Genomic DNA, 23,727 nt, shown 5'->3' on the forward strand with positions numbered 1-23,727 from the left:
CCCAAATGTGGATTTTTTAATAGAGGCAGATCTACTCTAGGGAATCCTAGCGGCCTCTGGAAAACTGAAGTAATAACATGTACACATACAACCCCACATACACCTTTTTTGTCCTTTCTCATCTTAAAGTACTTTCATCCCCTACTTTCTAAAAACACAAATTAGATGGCATCATCCCTCATTTGGTGGGGAGAGCAAAGTCTGCCACCTCCTCACTTGAGCTCTTCCTCAACATTTCCTTTTAAGTCCTTCTCAATAAATGTAGTTGTGACGAAGTAATTTTTGACTTATCAAGGAGTTTAAATCTTCCTTTCTGGATCCAATACCTACCCCCATCAACAGAATTGGAACAGAATTGTCTCACCAGCAACCTGTTCTCATCAGTTCTTACATGTGGCATGTCTGTAAAAACTCAATGTCATCTTTTTTTAAGAAGCAAATCTACCTACAGTTCATTATGGGTTGTGTTCCACAAACTTGAAGGTTACAACATGCAGACCTGCTCAGCAGTTCTGTACAGTGTTTCGGTGTATGGACCATTTAATCGCTATAGAATCTATAGTATAAATTGTTATCACAATTTCTGGAGAAATATAAGTAAAATCCAGGAACAAAAATACTGAGCCAGACAAAAACAAGCTAGAGCTTTTTGCAGCCTAAAAATATCCCTCCCACCTTTTCTTTCCTTCTTATTGCATAAAACTACTTTCTCAAACATGTACCCACCCCACTATGCTAAAATTAGCCTGTGAATTTTTGCTTGTTTGTTCAAAAGTCATGCTGCTTGGTATTTTGGGAGTCAAAGTTTAGAGAGGGTGAGATTGGGCAAGAAGAAGCAGCTGGCATCAAATTTTATAGACTAAAATTCTGTATATCAGATGCATGGACTTCATTCCAGGACAATTTACACATAACTAGTGCCTTCCAGTTAGATATCAAGAGCTTTCTTTAGGATGCCAGCAATACAGAAAACATGATGAGTTATTTCTGTAGGCTTTTATTATGAAATGTCCCTGCTTATGCTTGTCAGTCCTGAAGGAACTGTAAGAAATAATTTGAAGGTCTAGTTTTCAAAGGCATCTTGCTGGGTGTGATAAGTGGAATGAAACAAAAAATTCAGATGGATGCCAAGTAAGTCTTGCTCTGTAAAACATGAGATTCACATATAATTCATTTTTAACAAATACAGTAGAGGAATATAGAAACCACCAATGGTGTAGAAAGATTTATCTATAACACATTTATAGTCTATATCACAGTTGTCCAACTTTTTAGCTTGCTTGGGCCAGATGGAATGAAGTGGAAATGTCTTGGGCCACATATGTATATCCATTAACTATATTATATATTTTATAACAAACTCTTTTATTTTTTATATATTTTATTATCTTGCTGGGCTGCTTTAGTAGCTGTAGGCCCACGTGCAGCTTTGGCCATAGGGTGTACACACCTTGTCTACATAAAGGTTGTGGGACTGATGACATTTACAGTCTATATCATGGTTGTCCAACCTTTTGGCTTGCCTAGGCTGCATTGAGTGAAGAGGAATTTTCTTGGGTCGCATATAAAATATATAATTTAGTTAATATATTGTAATGTACAAACTTCCTTCCTGGTCTATATAAAGGCTGTGGGGCTGATAAAATAAGGTTCATTCAAAGCTGCCATTCAAAATGATTTGGATGTTTAAGAAGGGAAACTTCTCATTGTTCTAATAAAAAGGAGAATATGGATACCCTTCAGCTGTCCTGAGTTAGAACACCTTGAACTGAGGCTGGACCCACCCCTGGATTTCTCCTATTTGTTCAGTTTCTCATGTCTCACACCATCTCATTTTATTTAAACCATGGATGCAGGCTGCAGTTCCTTTCAATATTCTTTTCTTTTAGGAAGCCAGTGCTGTTCATTCTTATTCTGTTATTTTGTGCTGATTTTCTCTGCTGCAGTTTCTCAAGGCAAATTCATTGATTTATTTTTCTAATGTATTAACTCCCCAAACTTTATCAGCCTAGGTCTTCTCTCCTCTCTGTCTCCCTGTGCAAAATTATTTCTTAAGAAGTTACTGGGTGGGAGAAATAGAAGTGATACAGATTTATTTCACCCCTTCCTGGGCCCTCTTCCAAAGCATTCAGTAGGGGAAACATCCATCTACATTGGAAGCTGGTTGCTGAAATGATTGTCCAAACTTAGTAGCAGCCATTTCAAGTTCAATTATCGAAAGTAGCAGGAATTTCCAACTGATGGACTGATCTTACAAACACCAGTAACACAACAAGGAGAAGGCCTGCTATCCACGGATAATGACTTAACATGTACCATTCCTGAATAAGTCCAGATGTTCACCTGGAAAGTGATTCATGGCAAATGTATGCATGGCAGGATGCACACCAGCCCTCCAACATGGCATTCTGGAAGCAAAGCTACTAGATAAACAGAAATGGATAGAAAATGGTGGGCTTGAAAAGAGTCACTTGTCTATCATGCATGTCTCACAGTGGATGAAAAAAGCCAAATGACAACACATGCATTGTAAAACCATTATGCAGATGATACAAATGGTGCCATCTAGGGGATAATTCACAATGGTATGATGACATGATAGATGTGACCTTCTTGTGGTTTATACAAACACCTTTGCTGTTCACTAAGGGTTTTCATTTTTGATCTCCAGGGAGACATTTAAACCAATATAAACCACAGTTGTCTGGCTTGTCTTTACTATGATTCTAAAATGTGTGCAATTTTATGGACCATTATTTCCTTGACTGCCTTTATTTTCCTCTTCCTCTTTTAGATCATAAACAAAATATGCAAATATAAAATAATTTAGTATGGAGATGAAGATGCCAATATCAAGCCAACCTTAGGTGATCTCTCAAGGAGTTAAATATGATTTAACTTGGTTAGAAATGGGATTGAAAAATACCAGAAATTCCAAGACTATAGGATAACTTGGAAAGCTTTTTAAAAAAATCTGGAAGAAGGCAATGACAAACCAGTTCTGAGAAATTATATGGCCATCAAGTCACAAAGAAATTAGTTCCACTTAAGCAAGTGATTATCTATTTTATGTAGGTGCAAACTACTTTGTTGCTCCAACAACATCTGTAGAGTTATAGCTATTTTGCATTTTAAACTATACATTTTGGTAAATTTATAACATTCACTTTTTCATAATTTTTCATTTTTTTTTTTATAAATGTAAGCTTGCCAGCATTTTAAAAATTTCTTCTTTTCATGTATCTTAGGTAATGTGCCATGCTTTTAATGATTGCAAGTCTAGTTAGCATAAATACAAAATATACTCTAATTTATTCCAGTGCGGCTAACATTCCAACAATCTAATGATTTCAATATCCTTTTTTAAAAAAAAATTCAGCTTCCCTTTATAGAGGATGGCTACCACTTTTTCCACAATGGCTTAGCCAAAAGTCGAAGGCGGAGGAGTCTTCAGCACCAACTACATTTACAGAAAGATCCCAGGGTAAGTGATCCGTCAATGCCATCCTTTCTTACTATTGTAAAAGTTATGCTACCCAACCTAAATGACTTTAAAAGGAGAAAAATAAGTGATGACTAAACATGATGATTGTGTATTGCCTCCAAGAGTGAAGTAGGAAACCGCTCAATTTTAATTGTTGAGAGACAAAACTGGAAAGGAGATTTGCCTTTATGGCCTATATTCCTAAGGTTTGTAAAAAGGCGTTTGATTGAATGCTGTGAAAATAGGATGCTGGGTTAAAAAAGCCCTTCGATCAAATCCAGAACTTGTGTTGCTCAGCATTGGCTCCTCCCACTTGGTTTCCAATTGATGAGTGCAACTGAGCAATCAAAGCCTCCTTTTTTAAAATGCCAATTGTATACATTGCATGCACATAAAAAGGAGCATCACATTTTGAATCCATAAACATTGTTGCAAATGCCTCCATGTTCTTATATGTTATATATAGCAATAGCACTTAGACTTGTATACCACTTTGCAGTGCTTTACAGCCCTCTCTGAAGTGGTTTACAGAGACAGCCTATTTCCCCCAACAATCTGGGTCCTCATTTTACCCACCTCAGAAGGATGGAAGGCTGAGTCAACCTTCAGCCTGGTGAGATTTGAACTGCCAAACTGCGGGCAGCCGGCAGTCAGCAGAAGTAGCACTCTAACCACTGTGCCACCATGGCTCTTATATGTCATCAGAAATAGGAAATACCCTGTTCTGTCTGCAATTTTTTATTCCTCTTTGTTTGTTTTTTTCTCCCCTCCTTAATAGGAGCTATGCAAAGATTCAGGCTCAGCTCCCAAAAGTTGCTTCAGTGACTATAAGCATGCAAACATCCATCCATCTGCAATCATTTAAAGCAAGCTCTTCTTTGATCAGGATTGCAAGAAGGCATGGGCTGCTTTAAGGAATTTCAGATGCTACCTTTTTGTCTCTGTGTGAGACAAAAAGTGACTTTTGGGAATTGAATCCAAAATTCTGTCCTAAAAATGAATATTTCATTATGATTTGATCAGGTGACCTAATTCAGGTATTCTATTATATTAAGCCAGTAACAATAGAAGAGGTTGGATGATATTAAACTATGATAAGTCACAAACTGCCTCTCTAACATTACAATTCCATTCTCTGGCTGAGTTATGGTTTCGCCTATTAATAGTGGATTACAGATATTCAGATTTTCTTCTCCTGGGGAGGGAAGTTGCACTTTCAAGCAGAAATGGTTATCCTCCCTGGTTATCTTTTTGAAATAGTTTTGGTGCCATTTACTTTTAATGGCAGTAATCCATCTCCATTTTGTAAAGCTCATGAGCAAAGGACTTTTTTTTTTTAGCTGTTGGGGATGATTTCACAAAGAGAAAATATGGTTCATTTTAGCTTTTCCCCAAACTGTTTTAATTCCTGAGTTTGCAAAAGCTACCTTGCTTTGTCCTCACACATCACATCCATGTTTTTTTTAAAAATATTTGCTGCAGTGAGTGGCACTCTCCTTTTTCAATTGCACAATAACCAAGGGCGATAACACTATTATTACACTTGAAACCCCAAATTCCATGAATTACTTTCCAATGAAAGTAAATATGCAAGTGATGGTATTTATTATTCATTTCTTGTCATTTCTTGTCTTGTAACCCCTCTCTCCCCAATCATCTGCCCAAAGTAGCTTCTAATGGTAGTCAAGACATAAGGTTTACATCAGCCCTATAAGGTCGATCAGACAAAGTAACAGACACTGTGTAGACCTAAAGTTACTTTGATTAGAACAGCTAGAAAAACAGAATCTTCCATATCTGAATATACTTCCCTTCCTCCCTCTTTCAACTTCATGTGAATTGGAATGGGTGTTGCTGCTACTGCTGTCTGAAGGATTTTCCTAAGCCACTTCCTTGGTCTGTGCTCAATCCTTATTTATTTGATGGCTACCTTGGCAATGGATCTTCTCTCTGTTCTTCAAAGCTGTTCTCTGTACTTCTTACACTTTCAAATCATCAAAAGTTCAATGTATCAAATATGTTAAGCTGACTTTTAGCAAAGCTCTAGTTTGAATTCATTTGATTCTTACTTCCTTGCTAATGGGAACAAACAGTTTCCGTTCAAATGGAAACTTTCAAAATCAACTTCAGATGATTCCACTTTTACTTTTTGTGATGAATTTTCAAAGCAGGCTGAAATCAAACTAAGTCTGAGAAAATATAGCTATATCTTTATTGGATCGGCAGCTCCTGAGAGGTGGACTTTTAAAAAATCTTTTATCTATATGTTTCTATTACATGCAGCTAAGGAGACAAAAGCATAAAATAAATAATAAGGAGCTGCCTAGAATCCATTTAGATTGAGCGGTGGATAAATTTCATGAATATACGCATGCATACAAAATATTCATAGGAGCATTCTGTCCCTAATCTGCTTTACAATACGTTCTTAACAAAAGATCACCCACAAAGCTGAAGCTGGAGTGGAAAACCAATGAGAATGGAAGACGCACACTCTCACATTTCTGTAGTGAGTGAGAAACAATGGGACCTCAGCCTGGATAATACTCAGTAATACAACTTTGCTAGCTGGGAGAGACAGGAGGAGATGATTCGAACTCTTTTATTGTAAATGAAAACCATTATTGGAAATAAAAAGCTAAATATCAGCTTGTGTTTCTGTTCTAGCAAGGGAACTAAAGAAAATGAAAACAGAATACCCCAAGAATCACAGGTGTCCAAAGAGCTTTCTTAACAAGAATGCAATTTTATGTTCCTCCAAGCCACATGCTGCCATGCACTCCCAGAACAATTGTGTTTTGCAGTGTTTTGGTTTTCCAAATTCATCTCTTCCACTTCTTTTTGAGGAAAGCTACAAAATCCAATTGGAAGTTTCTAAACACTAACATATATTATCCAAGAGCTCTAGGAACAGCCCATAGAATCCTGAAGTTTCCTCTCACCATGCGTGGGGTGGGATTTTTGCCTTTGGAAGGCTCTTCAGAATGATAGTGGAAGGCCCTGCCAGTGTCAGAGAAGGCAAAACAAGCCTATCCGAATGATGTGTCAGGCATAAGTATCTGTAGGGAACAAAGGACCAAGTGACATGAGACTGTTGTACAAATGATCAAATATTGCAATTTTCACCCGTTGCAACTGAGTTAAACCACATTATATGTGTCATTTGCAGAAGAAATTCATGCAACCTGGGATATCATCATAGCACCACTACTGTATGCTTAGTGCAGCAGCCATAGCTTTCAGTCCTCTAGACTTGAAGCCCAACAATTTCTCTTAAGATGCTCCTAAAATGGAAGAAAGGGATATATCAGCCTTAGAGCTGATATATAGCTTGTGCATTAGTTTTCCTGCCACAATTTATTTTTAAAACACAAACAAAAGCCAAACATGAAAAACAGAAAAGAGAAGAGGGGAGGAACAGGAATGCAGTGGTTATTTTATCATGCAATTGTGCAATTGTACTATGAAAGTTAGAGCGTTTGCCTGATATAGATTCTTCTCTCCATCCCTTGTTGACCATGGATTCCCTGTGGCCACACATTTCTTCCTATTTTTTCATTAACTGCTCTCACCTAGCTCTAAATCTGCCTTTTAAGCAGCATTTCAGAGCAGGATGAGCCTTTAAATCTCTCTGTGTTCCAAAATTAGTCACAGCTAGAAACCAGCAGATTATAATACACCGAATTATAGGTTAAGTGCCAAATACACAGTACATTTCATTTGATTCTGCCCATTTGGGCCAGAACTGCTCTCTAAGTCAGCCACCTTGACATTTGTGCCTTCCAGATGTGTTAGACTGCAATTCCCCAATTTCCCAGCCAGCATGGTTGCTGATATTGCTGACTGAGAATTCTGAAAATTGTAGTAATACTAACACCCTAATATAGAAGGAACCAAGTTGGGAAAAGATTTGTGAAACATTCTGTTGAGGCAGTTACTTATAAATGAAATGATTTAGATAAATATTGTTCTCCTAGAAAACAGTCCCAGAATGACTGCATATTCGGAAGGCATTCATTTTATATAATTCCAGATTTTAACTAAATATAAATATTGATTGCACAAATAATAATATTTCTGGCATAACTTATATATGCTTTCACAGTTTGATTCTCTCCTTCAAACCGCCCATAGGGAGCTCATTATGTTAGTAACAATGAGCTCTCCTAGAGGTTGTTTAAAGAAGACCAATATTAAAGAAGCGAAGCATCTTTCTTATGGATAATTTAGTAAAATCAAGCTGATTTCCCACAAATTACTATCCATCTCCCCCTGAAAGACCTGGAAGTTCAAATACTAGTGAAATGATAACATAATAGGCAGGTGCTCTGAATCTATCTATCTATCTATCTATCTATCTATCTATCTATCTATCTATCTATCTATCTATCTATCTATCTGAACAAGAATAAAATAGAGGGGGAGACTGAACTCTCCATGGGATAATAATTAAACAAACTGCTAAGCAGTCTATGAGCATTAAAGCAAAAATCCAATTAAAAATTCCAATAATCCAGTTCTTCTTGCCTTTCATTTCATTTTGTCACTGTTCTGAACTATTGAAATCCAGAAGAACTGGGTTGCAAAACTGCAGGTAACCACTAGATGACAGTAAAGAACAACTTATCTGCATCCTGTTTCTACCATCTGATGGATTTCCATAGCCCTAGAATGGTAATTCTAATTGAAGTAATAGCATGTAGATTTTTTTCAAGCCACATAAAATTTCAAAACTGACTTCGGAAAAGAAAGGCAACATTTCTCTCAAAATAGCTCTCAGCTTCCTGGCAAATAGACTGTGTGGAAAACACACAAATAAATTAGTTCATCACTTACTTTTCAGATTAAGATGGCTCTGCTCTAGGCACCCATGGAGAAGTCTTCTGTTCTGCACTATTAAGTAACTGCAAGCACACAAGTGTTAACTATAGTAAATATGTTTAAAGGAGTTTTATAATGTTGTCGTGGAAAACAACATCTGTCACCGCAGTATAAGATACAATAAGGAATCTTTTTGAAAGACAGTGATCATTCAAGATCCAGATTATCTGGAAGAAATCCATTCACAAAATTCATACATAAGCAGGGGCAAGAGATATGCAGATAGGTGAAACAAGTACAGATAAAGGTATGTGTATGGTGGGATTGTGCCTGTTATTCCTGCCCAACTTTTAAATATTGAGGCTTAAGGACTCAATATCTTCATGCTCAGAGTTACAGACTATGGAGCTAAAACTATAAATCATACTTGCTATTTTTAGTCTTCTCAGAAATACCTTACATCAGGGGTGTCAAACTCCATTTTACTGAGGGCCACATCAGGGCTGTGGTTGACCTGGGGGGGGGGCTGGGGAGGGTATGGCCAACTGGGTGGATGTGGCCAGCTTGATGCCACTCCCCAAACTGCTAGCATGTTCCCTCTTCGCACTGGGTAGACCAAGCTGAAGTCACACTGGCCCAATAATACTTCTTCACATTGGGTGGACCGGGCCGAAGCAATGTGGGCCGGCCCCTTACATTTTCTAGGATGGCCCCATAGGACATATCCGACCACATCACAGGCCAAATCCGGCCCACAGGCCTTGTGTTTAACACCCTTGCCTTACTTGATCACCCTCTATGAGCATCCAGGATCTCACAAGTAAACAGAAGTCTGAAGTGTGATTCCCATTCAGATTTCCTCTTCCAAATATTCATATATGACTATACTTGTGTTGTAAAATTAGATGTTAGATTCAGTCAAAAGTAGAACTGTATTTCAAATAAGAAAATACATCTCCCTCCACTTCAATGCAATATATTTCCCTTGGAACTAATTGAATGGCTGACATACTTCTCATTAAACAGAAATTTAACTTGACAAAAGCCATTGTTCAGTAGGAAACACCAGGCCAAGGAGTAACCTAAGCAAATACAGGATACCTATTCCCCTGTTGAGCCAAGTGCCCCCCATTTTATTTCCATGTAGAAATAGATACGTCTCTATCTATTAAAATAAAATGAAAAATGAACCAAATTAAAACTTCTACATGAATCAATACTGAATTTGGTTCACTTCATACAAAAACATCAAATATAGAAGGTAGATAAGTAGTATTTATGCAGTCTGGTGCTATTCTATAAATTAACCAGGCTTAATCTTAGCTTCAAGTAATAAACACAAACCAACTTCTGCCACAATTTATGAACAAGGTTAGTCTTCATTAGCCATATATGATATACCATAGATTTAGCTTCAGCTGACTCTCTAAACCAGGGGTGTCAAACTCGATGTTATTGAGGGCCACATCAGGGTTGTGTTTGACCTCGGAAGGGTTGGGGGATGTGTGTGATCATGGTGGGTATGGCCATGGTGGTGTGGTTGAGGGTGGGTATGACCATGGTAAACAGGACTCATGTTGGGTCGCCAAGTGCTAATACAGGACTTCCCTGATACTCTTCCTTACTCTCATTATAATCTCCTTCCTTCCTTCCTTCCTTCCTTCCTTCCTTCCTTCCTTCCTTCCTTCCTTCCTTCCTTCCTTCCTTCCTTCCTTCCTTCCCTTTTCATTCTCCTTTCTTCTTTCTTCCCCTCTTTCCTTATTTTTCCTTCCTTGCTCTCTTCCCATCTTTCCTTCTTCTTCTTTGACTTTTCTGTTTCCCTTTCTCGTTTGCCGTCCTTTTTTGCATGCTCAAATGCAAACGGGGAAACATTTCTCCTTTTGTTTTGTTTTTAGTTTGTTTTGATGGCCCTCTGCCAGCAAAAACAGGGTGCTCCATTTTCACTGGCAGAGGCACTATAGGCTGGTCCTTTGCTGTTTCTAGGCCAGCCCTGATCTAAGCACCCCGCAGGCCAGAACTGGCTCTCGGGCCTTGAGTTTGACACCCCTGCTCTAAACTGTAATTAATTGAAATAGGAGTGGAAGCTTCCAGCCGGTGGGCAGTCTCAGAGAGGAATAGAACAATAGACTTGTGAGTGAACAATTGTTAATGAGAAAATTAAACTTACTCTCGGTATATTGAATAATAATTTAGTTTCTTTCCTAATGCATTTAAGCTGCAAAATTGGGCACACAACCAGGACCTCTAAAGTCTATCAGGCTTGCAGTTGTTGTTCTTGTTGTTGTTGTTTTTAATGCTAGTGAGGTGACAGATCCAACAAGTATCGCCAATTCACAGTGATAAGTTGGAAATCTTACACTTATCCAGTACTGTGTAGAATTCAAATTGTGCACTGGGGTGGTCACATAAAAGGAGAATTAAACAGCAAAGTAATTGAAATGAATAATAAATAAGAGAGGGGGAAGCAAATTTAGAAGCAGAGAAGCTTAATTGGCCTGTATAGCCAAAAAAAGTCTTATTTAATATGATGGAATAGCATCTATAGTTAGCATTCTTATCAAATTAAAATGTGTTACATTGTCTCATTAATTATGAGGAGGTAGCACAATTCTTTCATATGGAAATTAAGATAATTTTGTTACTGGTGGAGTGCTGCTTATTCAGTGTCATTTTTCCTCATCCATCCCCAATACTTCCATGGAAGATTCTCTTAAATTTATTCTAATAGCTCTTCATGACATGTCCTTCTGTAGCCCATAAAATGGGTTCAAGCTTTGTGAGGCAAATTTCTTGCTAAAACACCATGTATTTTTCCACAGAACCTGATGTGAGGTATAGGGATTCTCAGAAAATTCATCAACTGAAAGGGCTTTGCTAGATCCTTCACCCTTGCAATGCAGCAACCCACTAAGCTTCATTTATAAACATGTCATCGACCATGATTTTCAAAACACAATATCTGGCTCAGTGGTGGGATTATTATTATTTTTTTACTACCAGTTCTGTGGGCATGGCTTGGTGGGCATGGCAGGGAGAGGATACTGTAAAATCTTCAGTCAGATGTGGTATCTGCCAGTTCTCTACACTACTCAAAATTTCCACTACCAGTTCTCTAGAACTGGTCAGAACCTGCTGAATACCACCTCTGATCTGGGTTCATGCAATACTCAAAGACAAAAATCAAATCCTGTTGAAGCTTAGTCCTCATCCTTTCTTGTTTTTGGGTACTGCATAGATGGAGATTGATGAGGTTCAGAATAGTTTCTTCTAGAAAGTTGAAGAAAATCTTAGTTATTTCACAGAAACTTAAGTTTGGGATTTTAACTCTCCAATTTCTTAATCTATAGTCATGCTAGGTAGGAGTTCCCAAAATTGGGAGCTAACTTATCTACAATATCCCTTGGAATAGAATGGTCTAACTCTTCTAATAATTGTTGACAGAAGTTGGGGAGAGTAGATTAGGCAAACCTCCAGCTGGTGAAGAAAGCATAATTGAAACAAGGTTTTCTAGCCTTCTCTCAAACATAGCTAATGAAGGGAAGCCCCTCACATCTCTGGGTAATTAATTCTGTGTCTTATTGATAGACTGTTTTATTTATTTTTCTCCAAAACAGTTCATTCAAAATCTGCCTTCCTATAATTTAAACACATAATTGTATTTCTTGTATTCTGGAATAAGAAGCAACTGGTTTTTATCTTCTTCTGTATAACATCCCTTCAGGTATTTGAAAAGTTTTGTTAAATGTTCTTAAACCTTTCTTAAAGCTAAACATACTTAGATCTTTCAATATTTTTCATAGATTCCACCCCCCACATACACACATAATTTTTGAGAGCTCAGTTATTGATACTTCACCAGCTGTGAGGAAGATGTCTTCTGTAAGTCTGAGGGAAGTATTTAAGATCTCATGACTTCATCTGGTGGACATCTCTTCAGTCACTCATTGAGGAGCAATTTGATCCTAGCAACTTTGGGAATTATCTTTAACTCATCTGTCTGGGAGGTGTCCTTCATTTCTAAAAATGATACTAAGCACTTACCCAGATACAGGAAATGTTGCCACTAAAGATTGTTAGCTTAGTCATCCAATGGGCAAAATTGACATGTAAAGAATAAAAATTAAGAGTACTTCTACAGACAATGGAATACTGCTGTTCTCCCAAAGCCTAATGCATTTTTGGATGGCAAAGGCTGCTTTGGATTAATTATTTTTTCAACTATTCATATTCAAAGATAGCTCCCAGTGAATGGAAAAAAAATATATTTAAAGAGGGTTGTGTATTCAGTTTGTAGCTTAAATCCTAAAATAGCCAAATTCAAATTAATTTGCCATGAAATAAATACTTGTGAAATGAATAAAGATGAAGAAGACAAATAGTCTGATCTTAATTCCTCTCAATACTTGTTTTGTTTTGCTTTCATTAATATGAAGCTCAATATTAAGTGTAGTTTCTCTTTTGTCATTGGATGCAGTGAGAGATTGGTTTTCTGTTTAGCACATTAAGCTGAAGCAAGAAAGAAGTGGATGACAAGAGCTGTGTACCTAAGCTGAATTTACTGTTGTCCTGACCTAAATGTATGGGTCCAATTCATGTATTTAATTCCTAGTTCTTTCTCTTCTTCTAGAAGTTAAATACAGCATATTGTATTTATAAGCAATTTAAATAAGAAATCTTTAGAAAACGAAGTATTGTCCAATATGGCCATGCTTCTTGGACGTCTTCAGTCTCAAAGCAGTGTGAACAACTAGTTCACGGATGGGTCATGTAACATGGGTCATGTAACATATAGAAGAACTGGATTTCTCCCTCCTCTCCAAAGGCTTAGAATGTACAGTATTTTCTCCCTCATTCTATTATATACAATACAGTATTAATATTTTAGTTAATTTCACTGTACATTAAATTAAAAGTTTGTGACAGACCAATCTCTCCAATGTTTTCCACATTTAAAATATCTTCCTATCAATACTCACAATCCTCATTTTGAAATTCAGTTTGTTGTTGTATATTGTGTATTCAAGTTAGGTTGCACAAGATTCTCTAGTGTGATATAGTGGTTGAAGTGTTTGCTGAGATGGGGTGGGGGAGGAGGAAAGGGTGGATCTCCACCCTCAATGACCAAAACTAACTGTGTAACTTTCAGTCTTTTTTCTCACCCCAATTTGTCTCAGAAGGTCATTATTATTGTAAGAATAATAAGAATTGAAACCTCCATTTAAGTCTTGCTGCCCATCTGAAAACAGACAATATATAAATCTGACAAACAAACAAATAAATAAATAGCTGAGGTGTCTGTCCAAATCTGTTGGACAAATTCCATAATCACAATTAGCCCATTTAGACCAGATAAAATTTTGGAGGGCTATCTTATTTATTGGTAGGTTACAATCTATTTCCCTGTGGTAGTACTGGGTCAGTGAAGTCATTTAGTCCAGGCACAGAGCAATTCCTGTTTGACCCTTTGGTTGGGTGACTTATCCTCAAAATTGTTGAGGTAATTCCCCATTAGGAGAATGAGCGCATAGAGGGAGACGTATTTGAGAGTAGTGTTTGAATAACACACGTACAGAACACAGATACATGTAGGTTTTTACTTCCAGAAAGGTTTAAGCAAAGTTCAGAATAGGCAGTCCAAAGTCATTCACACGTAAATCAGTCAGTTTTTCAATCCAGGGATCATCCAAATATCAAAGTCCAGTGTCAAAAAACAGTTCAGTAACAGACTTACATTAAATCCAGACATATCAGTCAATTAGGAAAAATGGAGGAACAGCAATACTTTCCAACAGAAGGAAACAGAGATACACTCACACTCTCTTCTGAGACTAAGGCCAAGACAAACCAGGTTTCTGGCTCCATCTTATGGCCGTTTGAGAAACCACACCTAATTACAGTTTTGCATTTTCTTAAAGATACAGTTTTAAAATGTTTATCCTGGTTTATATATTTCTAATCCAAATAGCTGTTAGGTGACTCATATTCCTAACAAAAATGCTGAAACAGGACACAGATACAACCATCATAATCAATACTTGGCTAGAGTAACTATCTAAAAACATTTAATTTTGTAGAGATTTAATTATCTTGGGTACCTTTCACGCAGGGCTTTCTTTGGTACAGATGAAACCTGATATTGGCACAAAGCCTTTAAGCCCACCTGAAAAGGGACTATGGGTGGTTACATTAAAACATTAACGGGGGATGGATTTGCTGTTGTTGTTTCTTCCTCTACTGTTTCAAAGGCAGATACTATGTTAGCTAGACTGTTATTTAGACCAGCTGAAGGAAAAGCAATCTGAGGACTAAAAGCAGTGTCACTTCTAAGCTAGTGTTCCTTTAATGCTGTATTCCACATTTTATTTATTTTATTTACTTGTCAAGCATGTGTTAGATACTAGATATAATTAGAACATGATTACGATTACATGAAATGGGCATGAATAAAAGAAGACATTAAGACAGGGATGGTAGGCATAGTGGTGTGCTTATGCATGCCTCTTAGGAATGGGGTGAGGTCAACAGTCTAGACAGTCTAAGGTTAAAATTTGGGGGGATTAGAAAAGAAACCACAGAGTTGGGTAGTGCATTCCAGGCATTGACAACTCTGCTGCTAAAGTCGTATTTTCTGCAATTGAGTTTGGAGCAGTTTACCTTAAACCGTGTATTGTTGTGGTTGAAGGTCAAGTAGTCATTGACAGGTAGGACATTGTAGCAGATAATTTTATGTACTATGCTTAGGTCAGACCAAAGGTGGCGTAGTTCTTCCAGAGTTAAGCTTCTTGATTTACATCTACATTTACATTCCACAATGGGACGTGCAAATATCTTGTCAATTTAAGACTGAGGATCTTTAAAGCAGTTCAAAGAAAACCCACTAATTTTGCCTAAAACTATATTAATGTCTCCCCTCAGTCACTTTTTCATAAACCATTTTTTAATGTATTGGGCCTAACACTGCAGGCAACACACAATTGCTTTTTCCCGAGGTTTGAGGAAATTGATCCCGTTTTGTATCTGGAAGGAACAACATTATTGAACAAATCTTTTAAATCTCAAGCCAGGAACTTAATGCTAGAACTACACCTCCTGGGGTCACTTTTTCTCATTGCTTTGAATTTGATTTTTTTATTAAATAAATTCTTCATTGTTTCTGTGACATGAAAGCACTGAAGTGAAACAAAAAGGAAGAAGGGAAACATTACTCTACATTCAGAGAACATTCATATTTTCTGCATGCACAATCAGGGTGTTTGGTTGTGAATGGTAACGATATTTGTAAAGAATCAATTGAAAACTAGTACAACAGTACATGTTTTAAAAAAACGGAATTGGTGAATTTCAAAAATATACTATTACAATCTATTTTTGCTGAAATACTATTATTTAAATATTTACTATTGGGTTAAGTACCATTTTGAATTCAATTTCTAATCCTAGAATAACAACTACCGGTAAGTTCTAAGTGTATCTTCTGATTTTTTTAAAAAGGAAATGACAGGATGCAAAAATCCAAAGGACAAGTGGGAAAAGGAAATAGGATCAAGACTGAAAAGCCTGTAAATAAATTATTTTTAGAAAAATGTGTGGCCTAATTTTGAAATCAAAACTAACACAGAATGTATTGTTCTTTCTATGAGAATGACAAGCAAAAACTCTTCGGACATTTTCCCCCCCCATTGCTTCTCAGGGCACAGATTGCTTCTCCAGAGGGAGCTAAAACATATGAAAGAATGGCTGCAGGAATTAGGTTTGTCTAGGCTTGTGAAAAGGAGGACTTAGGAGTAATATGATAATGGTGTTCCAATATTTCGGGGTCTGTAACAAGGAAGAGGAGTCAACCTATTTTCCAGAGCATCAGAAGGCAAGATAAGAAACAATGGATGGAAACTAGTCAGGGAGAGAAGCAACCTAGAATTAAGGAGAAATTTCCTAACAGTAAGAAAAACTAACCAGTGGAATGGCTTGCCTTCAGAAATTGTGGGTGCTTCATCACTGGAAGTTTTAAAGAAGAAATTGGGGCAGCTATTTGTCCAGAATGGTATAAGGTCTCCTACTTGTCAGGGGTTGGACTAGGAGACCTCCAAAGTCCTTCCAACTGCTTATTCTGAGTAGAAAAAGCTGTTCCATTAAGCAAGAATTACTTGCAATTTCCAGAAGCAGTTGTTCAGTTTGTGGAATGCTTAACCAGGATAATTTTTGGATGGCTGATTTTTTTTAAAAAAAACTTCCCTTCAACTTTCTCTCTCAATATTTCCTGTTCTTTTTGTAGATCCCAAATCTGTCCTCTTATTTTTCTTGCTTTCAGTTTATGGGTCTTGGGTCCTGGTTTGTATAGAATAGTATAATGGTTCTCAATCTTTTTTCATCACAGACCACCTTCAGATACCTTTTTGGGCCATAGCATGGCCACGGACCCCCAAGACTTGACTCAAGATTTAAATCTTAACATTTCTTCAAGCCATTGAAGATCCCCTGTGTTCACTGGGCCCTCCCAAGGGTTCATGGACTACAGGTTGAGAACCACTGGAATAGTATAATCAGATTTGGGGAACAACGGGGCTTGGCTTGTATTCATGACTTATGATATACTAGCCAAAACAGACTGGTACAGCCCTTATTATCAACAAAGAATAGTACATGTGATTAAAATTGGTGATTTACTGAATGCTTTCTCAATTTTATTAAAAAGCATTATATGGAAGCCACCATTAATTTGGATAGCAAAGACCAGCACAATTAGGCCAATCTTGTAATGCCCACAGTGTATGGAATATTGTAACTTGGAAATGATAAAGTACTTCCATTAATGAATCAAATAAAAGAACAATCGATAGGGTGTACATCTGTGGAATTAAGAAAAGAGATAGGATATAATAGATTTAAATAAGGTTCATCTTATCTTGTAAAGTGGAGTGGTAAATGCATGCAGGAAACTGAAGATGTAACATTAATTACAAATGAAAGAGATGTAGTGCTTTATTGGAAGCTATCAGTTGAAATTGTTGTAAATATATATGAAAATAGGAATCAATAGGTTCATGAAATTATATGTCATATTCCAATGAATGGTGTTAGTGGACATGTTTAGGAAAGTTGAGGATTTAAGGGAAATTGTGCAATAGTCAGAATGAAGATGATCTAGGCAAAAATGCATTTTGAAAGGTGATATGGGGGATGTGGAGATATAAGAAGATACAAAAATGTGATTGGGTCATCTAGAAACCCAAGAATAAATCAGAATTTTGACTGAAGATTGCGTAGTCTGTTCTTTGGAATATGATATTCAAGCATAAATAAATTTCTATGTACATGTGGCAAATACCAAAGTATTACTGTGTTGATCGTGTAAGATGAAAACTCGAGAGAATGAAGAAAGAATGCAAGGAGGGTGAGGATTTGAATTTAGTATATTTAATCCCAAGAATGGAAAGTTGTCACGGAAGAAAAGGAAAAATGTGAAAGAAAAATGATTGAAGAAAGCAGAGTTGTTATAAAACTACTAAAATTAGTTTTATCTCTCAACAGAATAAATAGGAAATGGAAGTAGAAAAATAGAATGTGAAAGCTGCTTGGGATACATTGAAAAGAATCACAATACAGAGTTCCATTCATGGGAGGGAGGGGGCCTATGCTAATAGGAAAAGAAAAAAAGATGGAATGATTAACTGGAAGGGGCTGTGGATGGGAAAATGCATATAATAAAATGAAAATGAGCAAGATGAAATTGATATTAAGAAACACTGAAAGAAGTATTTTAGGGATGTGTATGGTGATGCTGGGGGATGTGGTGGCTCAGCAGCTAAGACGCTGAGCTTGTTGATCACAAAGATTGGTAGTTCAGTGGTTCAAATCCCTGGTCCTGCATAACGGAATGAGCTCCCGTTACTTGTCTCAGCTTCTGCCAACCTAGCAGTTTGAAATCATGTAAAGATGCAAATAGAAAAATAAGGACCACCTTGGTCCTTATTCCGTGTGCCTTCAGCATTTAGTCATGCTGGCCACAGGACCATGGAATCATCATCAGACAGTGCTGGCTCTTCGGCTTAGAAATGAAGATGAGCACCATTTCTAGAGCCAGAAACGACTAGCTTGCATGTACAGAGGAACCTTTACTTTTACCTTTATGGTGATGCTATACTGTTGGCTGAAAACCTGCATGATTTGCAGCAAATATTAGAGAGATTTATCTATCCTGCTTTATTGTATAATGCAATCCAGAGAAGACCTTTGAAGCGAAGATACTTACTTATGTTCAACAGGTAAAACTGACTAGCATAAATGAAAAAAACAAAACAAAACGAGTCAGTAGCTGAATCACTGTACATTTGGCAGAATGTTTACTGAAGATGGGAATTGAGACATTTCATGACCTGCAATTACTGATAAAAGATAGTGGGCAGTATGTTGTCTGTTCTGAGAAATGAACGTGTGCCGAAAGATGTGAAAATGGCTGTGAGAGAGTACATTTCTGTTCACATTATTAGTTGAAAGTGAGAGCTTTGTGTATCAGGAGAATACGTCAGCTGAATGCAGTGGGAATGGGAAAACAAGAAGAGATCGCTCAAGAATGAATGGGAATTGAATTGAGTGACTGCCAGGAAAGAAGTATGTCTTTGGTAGCTTGGTAGAAGGAATGGAGATTGAATTTTAAAATAAATAGATGAAGAATTAGAAGGCAGTGCCTGGATAGAACTGAGAAGTCCCTCAAGAAGAAAGAGGAGATTAGTTAATCAGAACAGAAGACCGTAGATGAATCTGCATATAAACATGGTAGATAGGTGACAATGTTTTATAAAGATAGAAAGATGTGAAAAGATATACTGAATGATATAAGTGTAAACTAATTTTAATTATATTACCTATTCTTTCCCTTATCTTGTGCTTTAAATTTCTTTGCCTTAACAGTCTCTTATTCCTTTTTATGGATATAATGAGTGGATTCCTGGTAGTAGCATAGCCACCATCACGTACTAGGTATTTACTGCTAGGCCATAAGAATAGACTTTTTAAACTAGCCAGGATGAACTGGAAATATCTTTCACTCTAAACAATATGTTTGACATGTTTTCTCCCAAGTTATTGTTGACTTTGCTGAGAAACATTTCAGAAAGGTATGTGGATTGAAACACACTCATTATGTGGGAGTTAATTATAGCAGACCCAGGAAAATCGTGGAAAAGGGTTTGGTTGATTTGCAGTGAAGGATGTAATACTGCAACATCTAGGGATATTTCATATTGATGCTTAGAGGACAACATGCTATTATTCAGAGTGTATTTCAAGAGGAAATATGGGCTATTAGAGGACAGTGAAGTGGAAGAAATCATGTACGGATGAAATAGGAAGAGATGAGAGGAGCATGAGAAATTGGAGTGGTAAAAGGGATACATTTAAGATTTTTTAAAAGCATTCCACTGATGTGCCTCAGTTCCTCTTGGCATGACCAAGGAAGAGGAAGTATTTTCCTCGAAAACAAGATATTAAATGTCATCAAACTTAGGGATGCTTATTCATCTCTATATACAGTTATGAGGAAATTCAAAATAATGAGTATAATTTCAGTACAGATAAAATGCAACTTATCAAGCATTATCTTGCATTAGCAGCCCATCTAAAGGAAGATGGTCATTTACAAGGTAGAGCACATCACCAGCCTAGTTCCCCTAGAGACTGGCAAAAGTATCTATTTTAGTTTTTTTCATTTGCTGGACTGTATGTTTATTTCAGTCCATTTCTGTATACATTTTCTCATCTGGCAAAAATGCACACCCATAAGCAATTAAATATGTCTGCGGGTTTGGGGAGAAGCCCAGAACACTCATATTATCTTTGAAGAAAATAATGTTGGAATGTCATGTGACATTACTAAGCTTCTGTCTTTTGGTATTCAATTGCCTTTATTTATGTCATTCTAGCGTGATGGCATTAATGGCAAATATTATTAGCTTACCATTAAATGCAACAGCCAATTAATTATGTTTCATTGTGTTACTTTTGTTTCTCCTCTGTAGTCCCATCTTTATACAGTATTGACTTTTACATACTAACTGGCTCTTCAGAGCCTCTCAAAAACCATCAGAACGGATTGTACTGTTAAGTGCAGAAAATTAGGACTGAAACATTTACAGGTTTTTTGACAAGCTTGAGAATTAACAGGAAGGAGAGAAGGAATATAAAAATGATTAGGCCATCAATGCCTGTATACATGGTTAAAATTGTTCAATAAGTTCTTTCTCCAGTTATGATATCTTAATGTGATGCCTTTAAGAAGAGGTGAATTATTGCTCGGTTAATTCTATTCAATATAGAAATGCTGGGAATGTAACTGAAATACTGTACAGGATATACACTGTGTGAAAGAGGAATTTCCTACTTTTTTCCCCATGGAAGTCATAGAAAACCCTGTACAATGGGACATGACACAATCTAACCCCTTCATCTCTCTCTGCTCTAAGAGGATAGGAGAAGATGCATTTTATACATACCATTATGACAGACTTGTGATAAAAAATCTCATTTTTGAATGAGGTATCTAGATAAAGAAGCCCAGTTTTATAATCCTTGAAAAAAAAAGCATCCTTAGTTGACTGAATATAGGCAGCCTCACACTACTGTAGTGTGTTAAAAATCTGTTTACTATAAGCTCGTGAATTTTGTTAACTGAGTTCTATTAAAATGCAAAAAAAAAAAAAAAAGCCTTCCATTGGAATGCACAGCATGTTTTCAGTTTACAATATTATGACCCTTTCCCCTTCCTTTGGGAGTAGTCATGTACTCAACTGATGAATTTGTTAATTTGTTCCGCCCTGCTGTCTTGCTGGTTTATTAACATCCTGTTATTTTATGCACTATGCTTAAGTAGAAGTATATTAAAACTCAATACCCAAGGGTCATTCTTCCTCTTGATGTTTTCCAATCACAAGGCCATCTTTAGAACTATGTGGACTTTTTATTCCCTAATGAAGAACCAATGAGAAACTTGCTAGTAATTTAGTCATGCAAGGGTTCTAAATATGAGCAGAGGGATGCCATTATTAGCAGGCTAGGTTAGAGGATTATAAATATAGAGGTTTATTAGTTACATAAGAGAAAGGAATACATTATAGTTTTAGTTTTATATTGTTTCAGGTATGACCCTAAAAATATAAAGGATGGATCTGAAAAAAAACTCATTTGCAAAAAAATTTATTGAGCAAACATGAACTTTGGCCATTTGTATTAAAAGCTTTGCATATAGAATTTTTTCTTATCAAATCTCTTTTTTATAGATTCTGAAACTTTAGTCAGAAAACTGGTGACTCTTATTTCTAATTCCTGAAGAATCATAGGTTCCTCGACTCGATATTGTATCACTTGTGATGACAAAATATTATAACGTTATTTCAAATATAGTCTTAATTATAACATTTTTTTCATGTACATTTTTCTCCTTTTTCAAAAATGTTATAATTGAGGAAATAAAGGTAGTTAACAATCTTATTAGATCTTCATCAAAGAAAGTTGACATTAAAAATATTGGCACAAAGCAAACCATAAAACCAGAATTTCTTATGCTAAAATCATTAAGCAAAATAAAATTAAAAATAGATGTATCATTGAGGAAAAACTGTTCTCCGCATGTCTACCACATTGCCTGAAATTGATATATCTCATTGCTTGAAATTGATATATCTTTTTACTGGTACAAAGTAGGACACTACATTTCCCTATCTCCAGAGTAAAAGCAGTGCATTCAAAAGGATTCATTTGGTGAAGCACTCATGATGACTTATTACAGAACTATCTTTGATTCTTGACAGAATTATTCAAATGATTGCTTTTTGAGTTGCCTTATACTGTGGGTCTATCACTCAGGTTAGCAGTGGGCAACCATACCTCGAGCACTGCATCCAGTTTTGGTCACCACACTATAAAAAAGATGTTGAGACTCTAGAAAAAGTACAGAGAAGAGCAACCAGAATGATTAGGGGACTGGAGACTAAAACATATGAAGAACAGTTACAGGAACTGGGCTTGGCTAGTCTAGTGAAGAGAAAGACCAGGGAAGACATGATAGCAGTTTTCCGATATTTGAGGGGCTGCCACAGAGAGGAAGGGGTGAAGCTATTTTCTAAAGCACCCGAAGGCCAGACAAGGAATAATGGATGGAAACTGAACAAGGAGAAATTTAACCTGGAAATAAGGACAGTGAGAACAATCAACCAATGGAAATTGTGGGAATGTCGTCACTTGAGACTTTCAAGAAGAGATTGGACTGCCATTTGTCAGAAATGGTATACGGTCTCCCACTTGGGTGGGGGGTTGGACTAGATGACCTACGAGGTCCCTTACAACTCTGATTATCTGTTAAACTGTTATCTGCATGTTGCCGTTCTACTTGTGCATGCCCCCGCCGGAACGGTTGTACATTGCTGCTGTAATACATTTCCTAACTGTTAGAACTGATTAGAAATACAGTTTTGATGAGGGTAAATAACTGTTTTTATACAAGCACAGAAAAAGTGTTCATCCAGGGAAAAATGCAAGCCAAAGGGGTAACAACCCCTCCCTCAACTTCACCACCATTGGTTTAATCTGGTTCAGCTCTTGTCTAGTGCTTGTAAGATTATATCTTATTATTATTTAATTTCATTCAAAGAAGAAAAGCAAAACAACATTGAAATGTTCAAAAATGATTTGAAAAGGAAGGTTCCCACTGAATAAACTAAATAGACTAAATAAACAATGATCTTCAATAGCCGTAGATATTTTGTCTCTTGTTTTACTTATAATGTTTTTCCCTCCATTTACATGATGTTATGCTTATAGCTGTAAAATTGGGTATACTTTTCCCTTGAATTGATTATTAATCCTCATCTCATTTATAAATATTCCAAACTGTTTTCACATGGATACCTAGTCTTAAGACAGGCTCTTGTCACATAATTCCATTTATTCTTCCATGTGTGAAGCCTCTAGTAAAAAGAGTAGTGACACCCAGTGAATACAGGATGCAGATGAAAGTGAATAAGAATAAAACACATGTGCATAACATTTTGTCCCTGCATATAACTAGCCCTCCTGCAAAATATTGTTTAAAAATGATTCTTCATCATTGGAAATATTTTGCTTCAATTGTTTAATAGCAGAAGCTGAGTTGAGTATTGAGGTTTGGGAGAAACTGATATCCTTTCTTGGCCAGATCTGATGACCCTACTAAATTCATATTGGAATGTAATAGGATGCCTCTTTATTGTCATCACTCATTTGATATCCTTGGAATAATGTTTCATAGCTTAGCTTCTTTCAGACAAAACATTAGCCTCAGTGCCTTGTGTGTCTGCTGAGTGTGGCAAATGAAAAAAATGACCACCCATGAAGATCGTGACACCATCATGCAAATATTGTATCTTACTCTTACATGAGATATCATGACATTA

At 36.7% G+C, this 23,727-nt stretch overlaps 1 protein-coding gene across 1 annotated transcript in view; it reads left to right on the forward strand.

The window, feature by feature from the left end:
• The window catches only part of PCSK2 (proprotein convertase subtilisin/kexin type 2), a 105,075-nt gene that overhangs the window by 15,084 nt on the left and 66,264 nt on the right, over positions 1-23,727 (forward strand). The window contains exon 2 of the mRNA XM_087919281.1: positions 3,380-3,484. Coding sequence (XP_087775407.1) covers positions 3,380-3,484 — 105 coding nt within the window. The remainder of the gene's footprint in view (positions 1-3,379; positions 3,485-23,727) is intronic.

The sequence above is a fragment of the Pseudonaja textilis genome, chromosome 1 (genome assembly GCF_049901715.1).
Source record: "Pseudonaja textilis isolate UNSWEBS1 chromosome 1, rPseTex1.2, whole genome shotgun sequence".
Taxonomy (NCBI): Eukaryota; Metazoa; Chordata; class Lepidosauria; order Squamata; family Elapidae; genus Pseudonaja; species Pseudonaja textilis.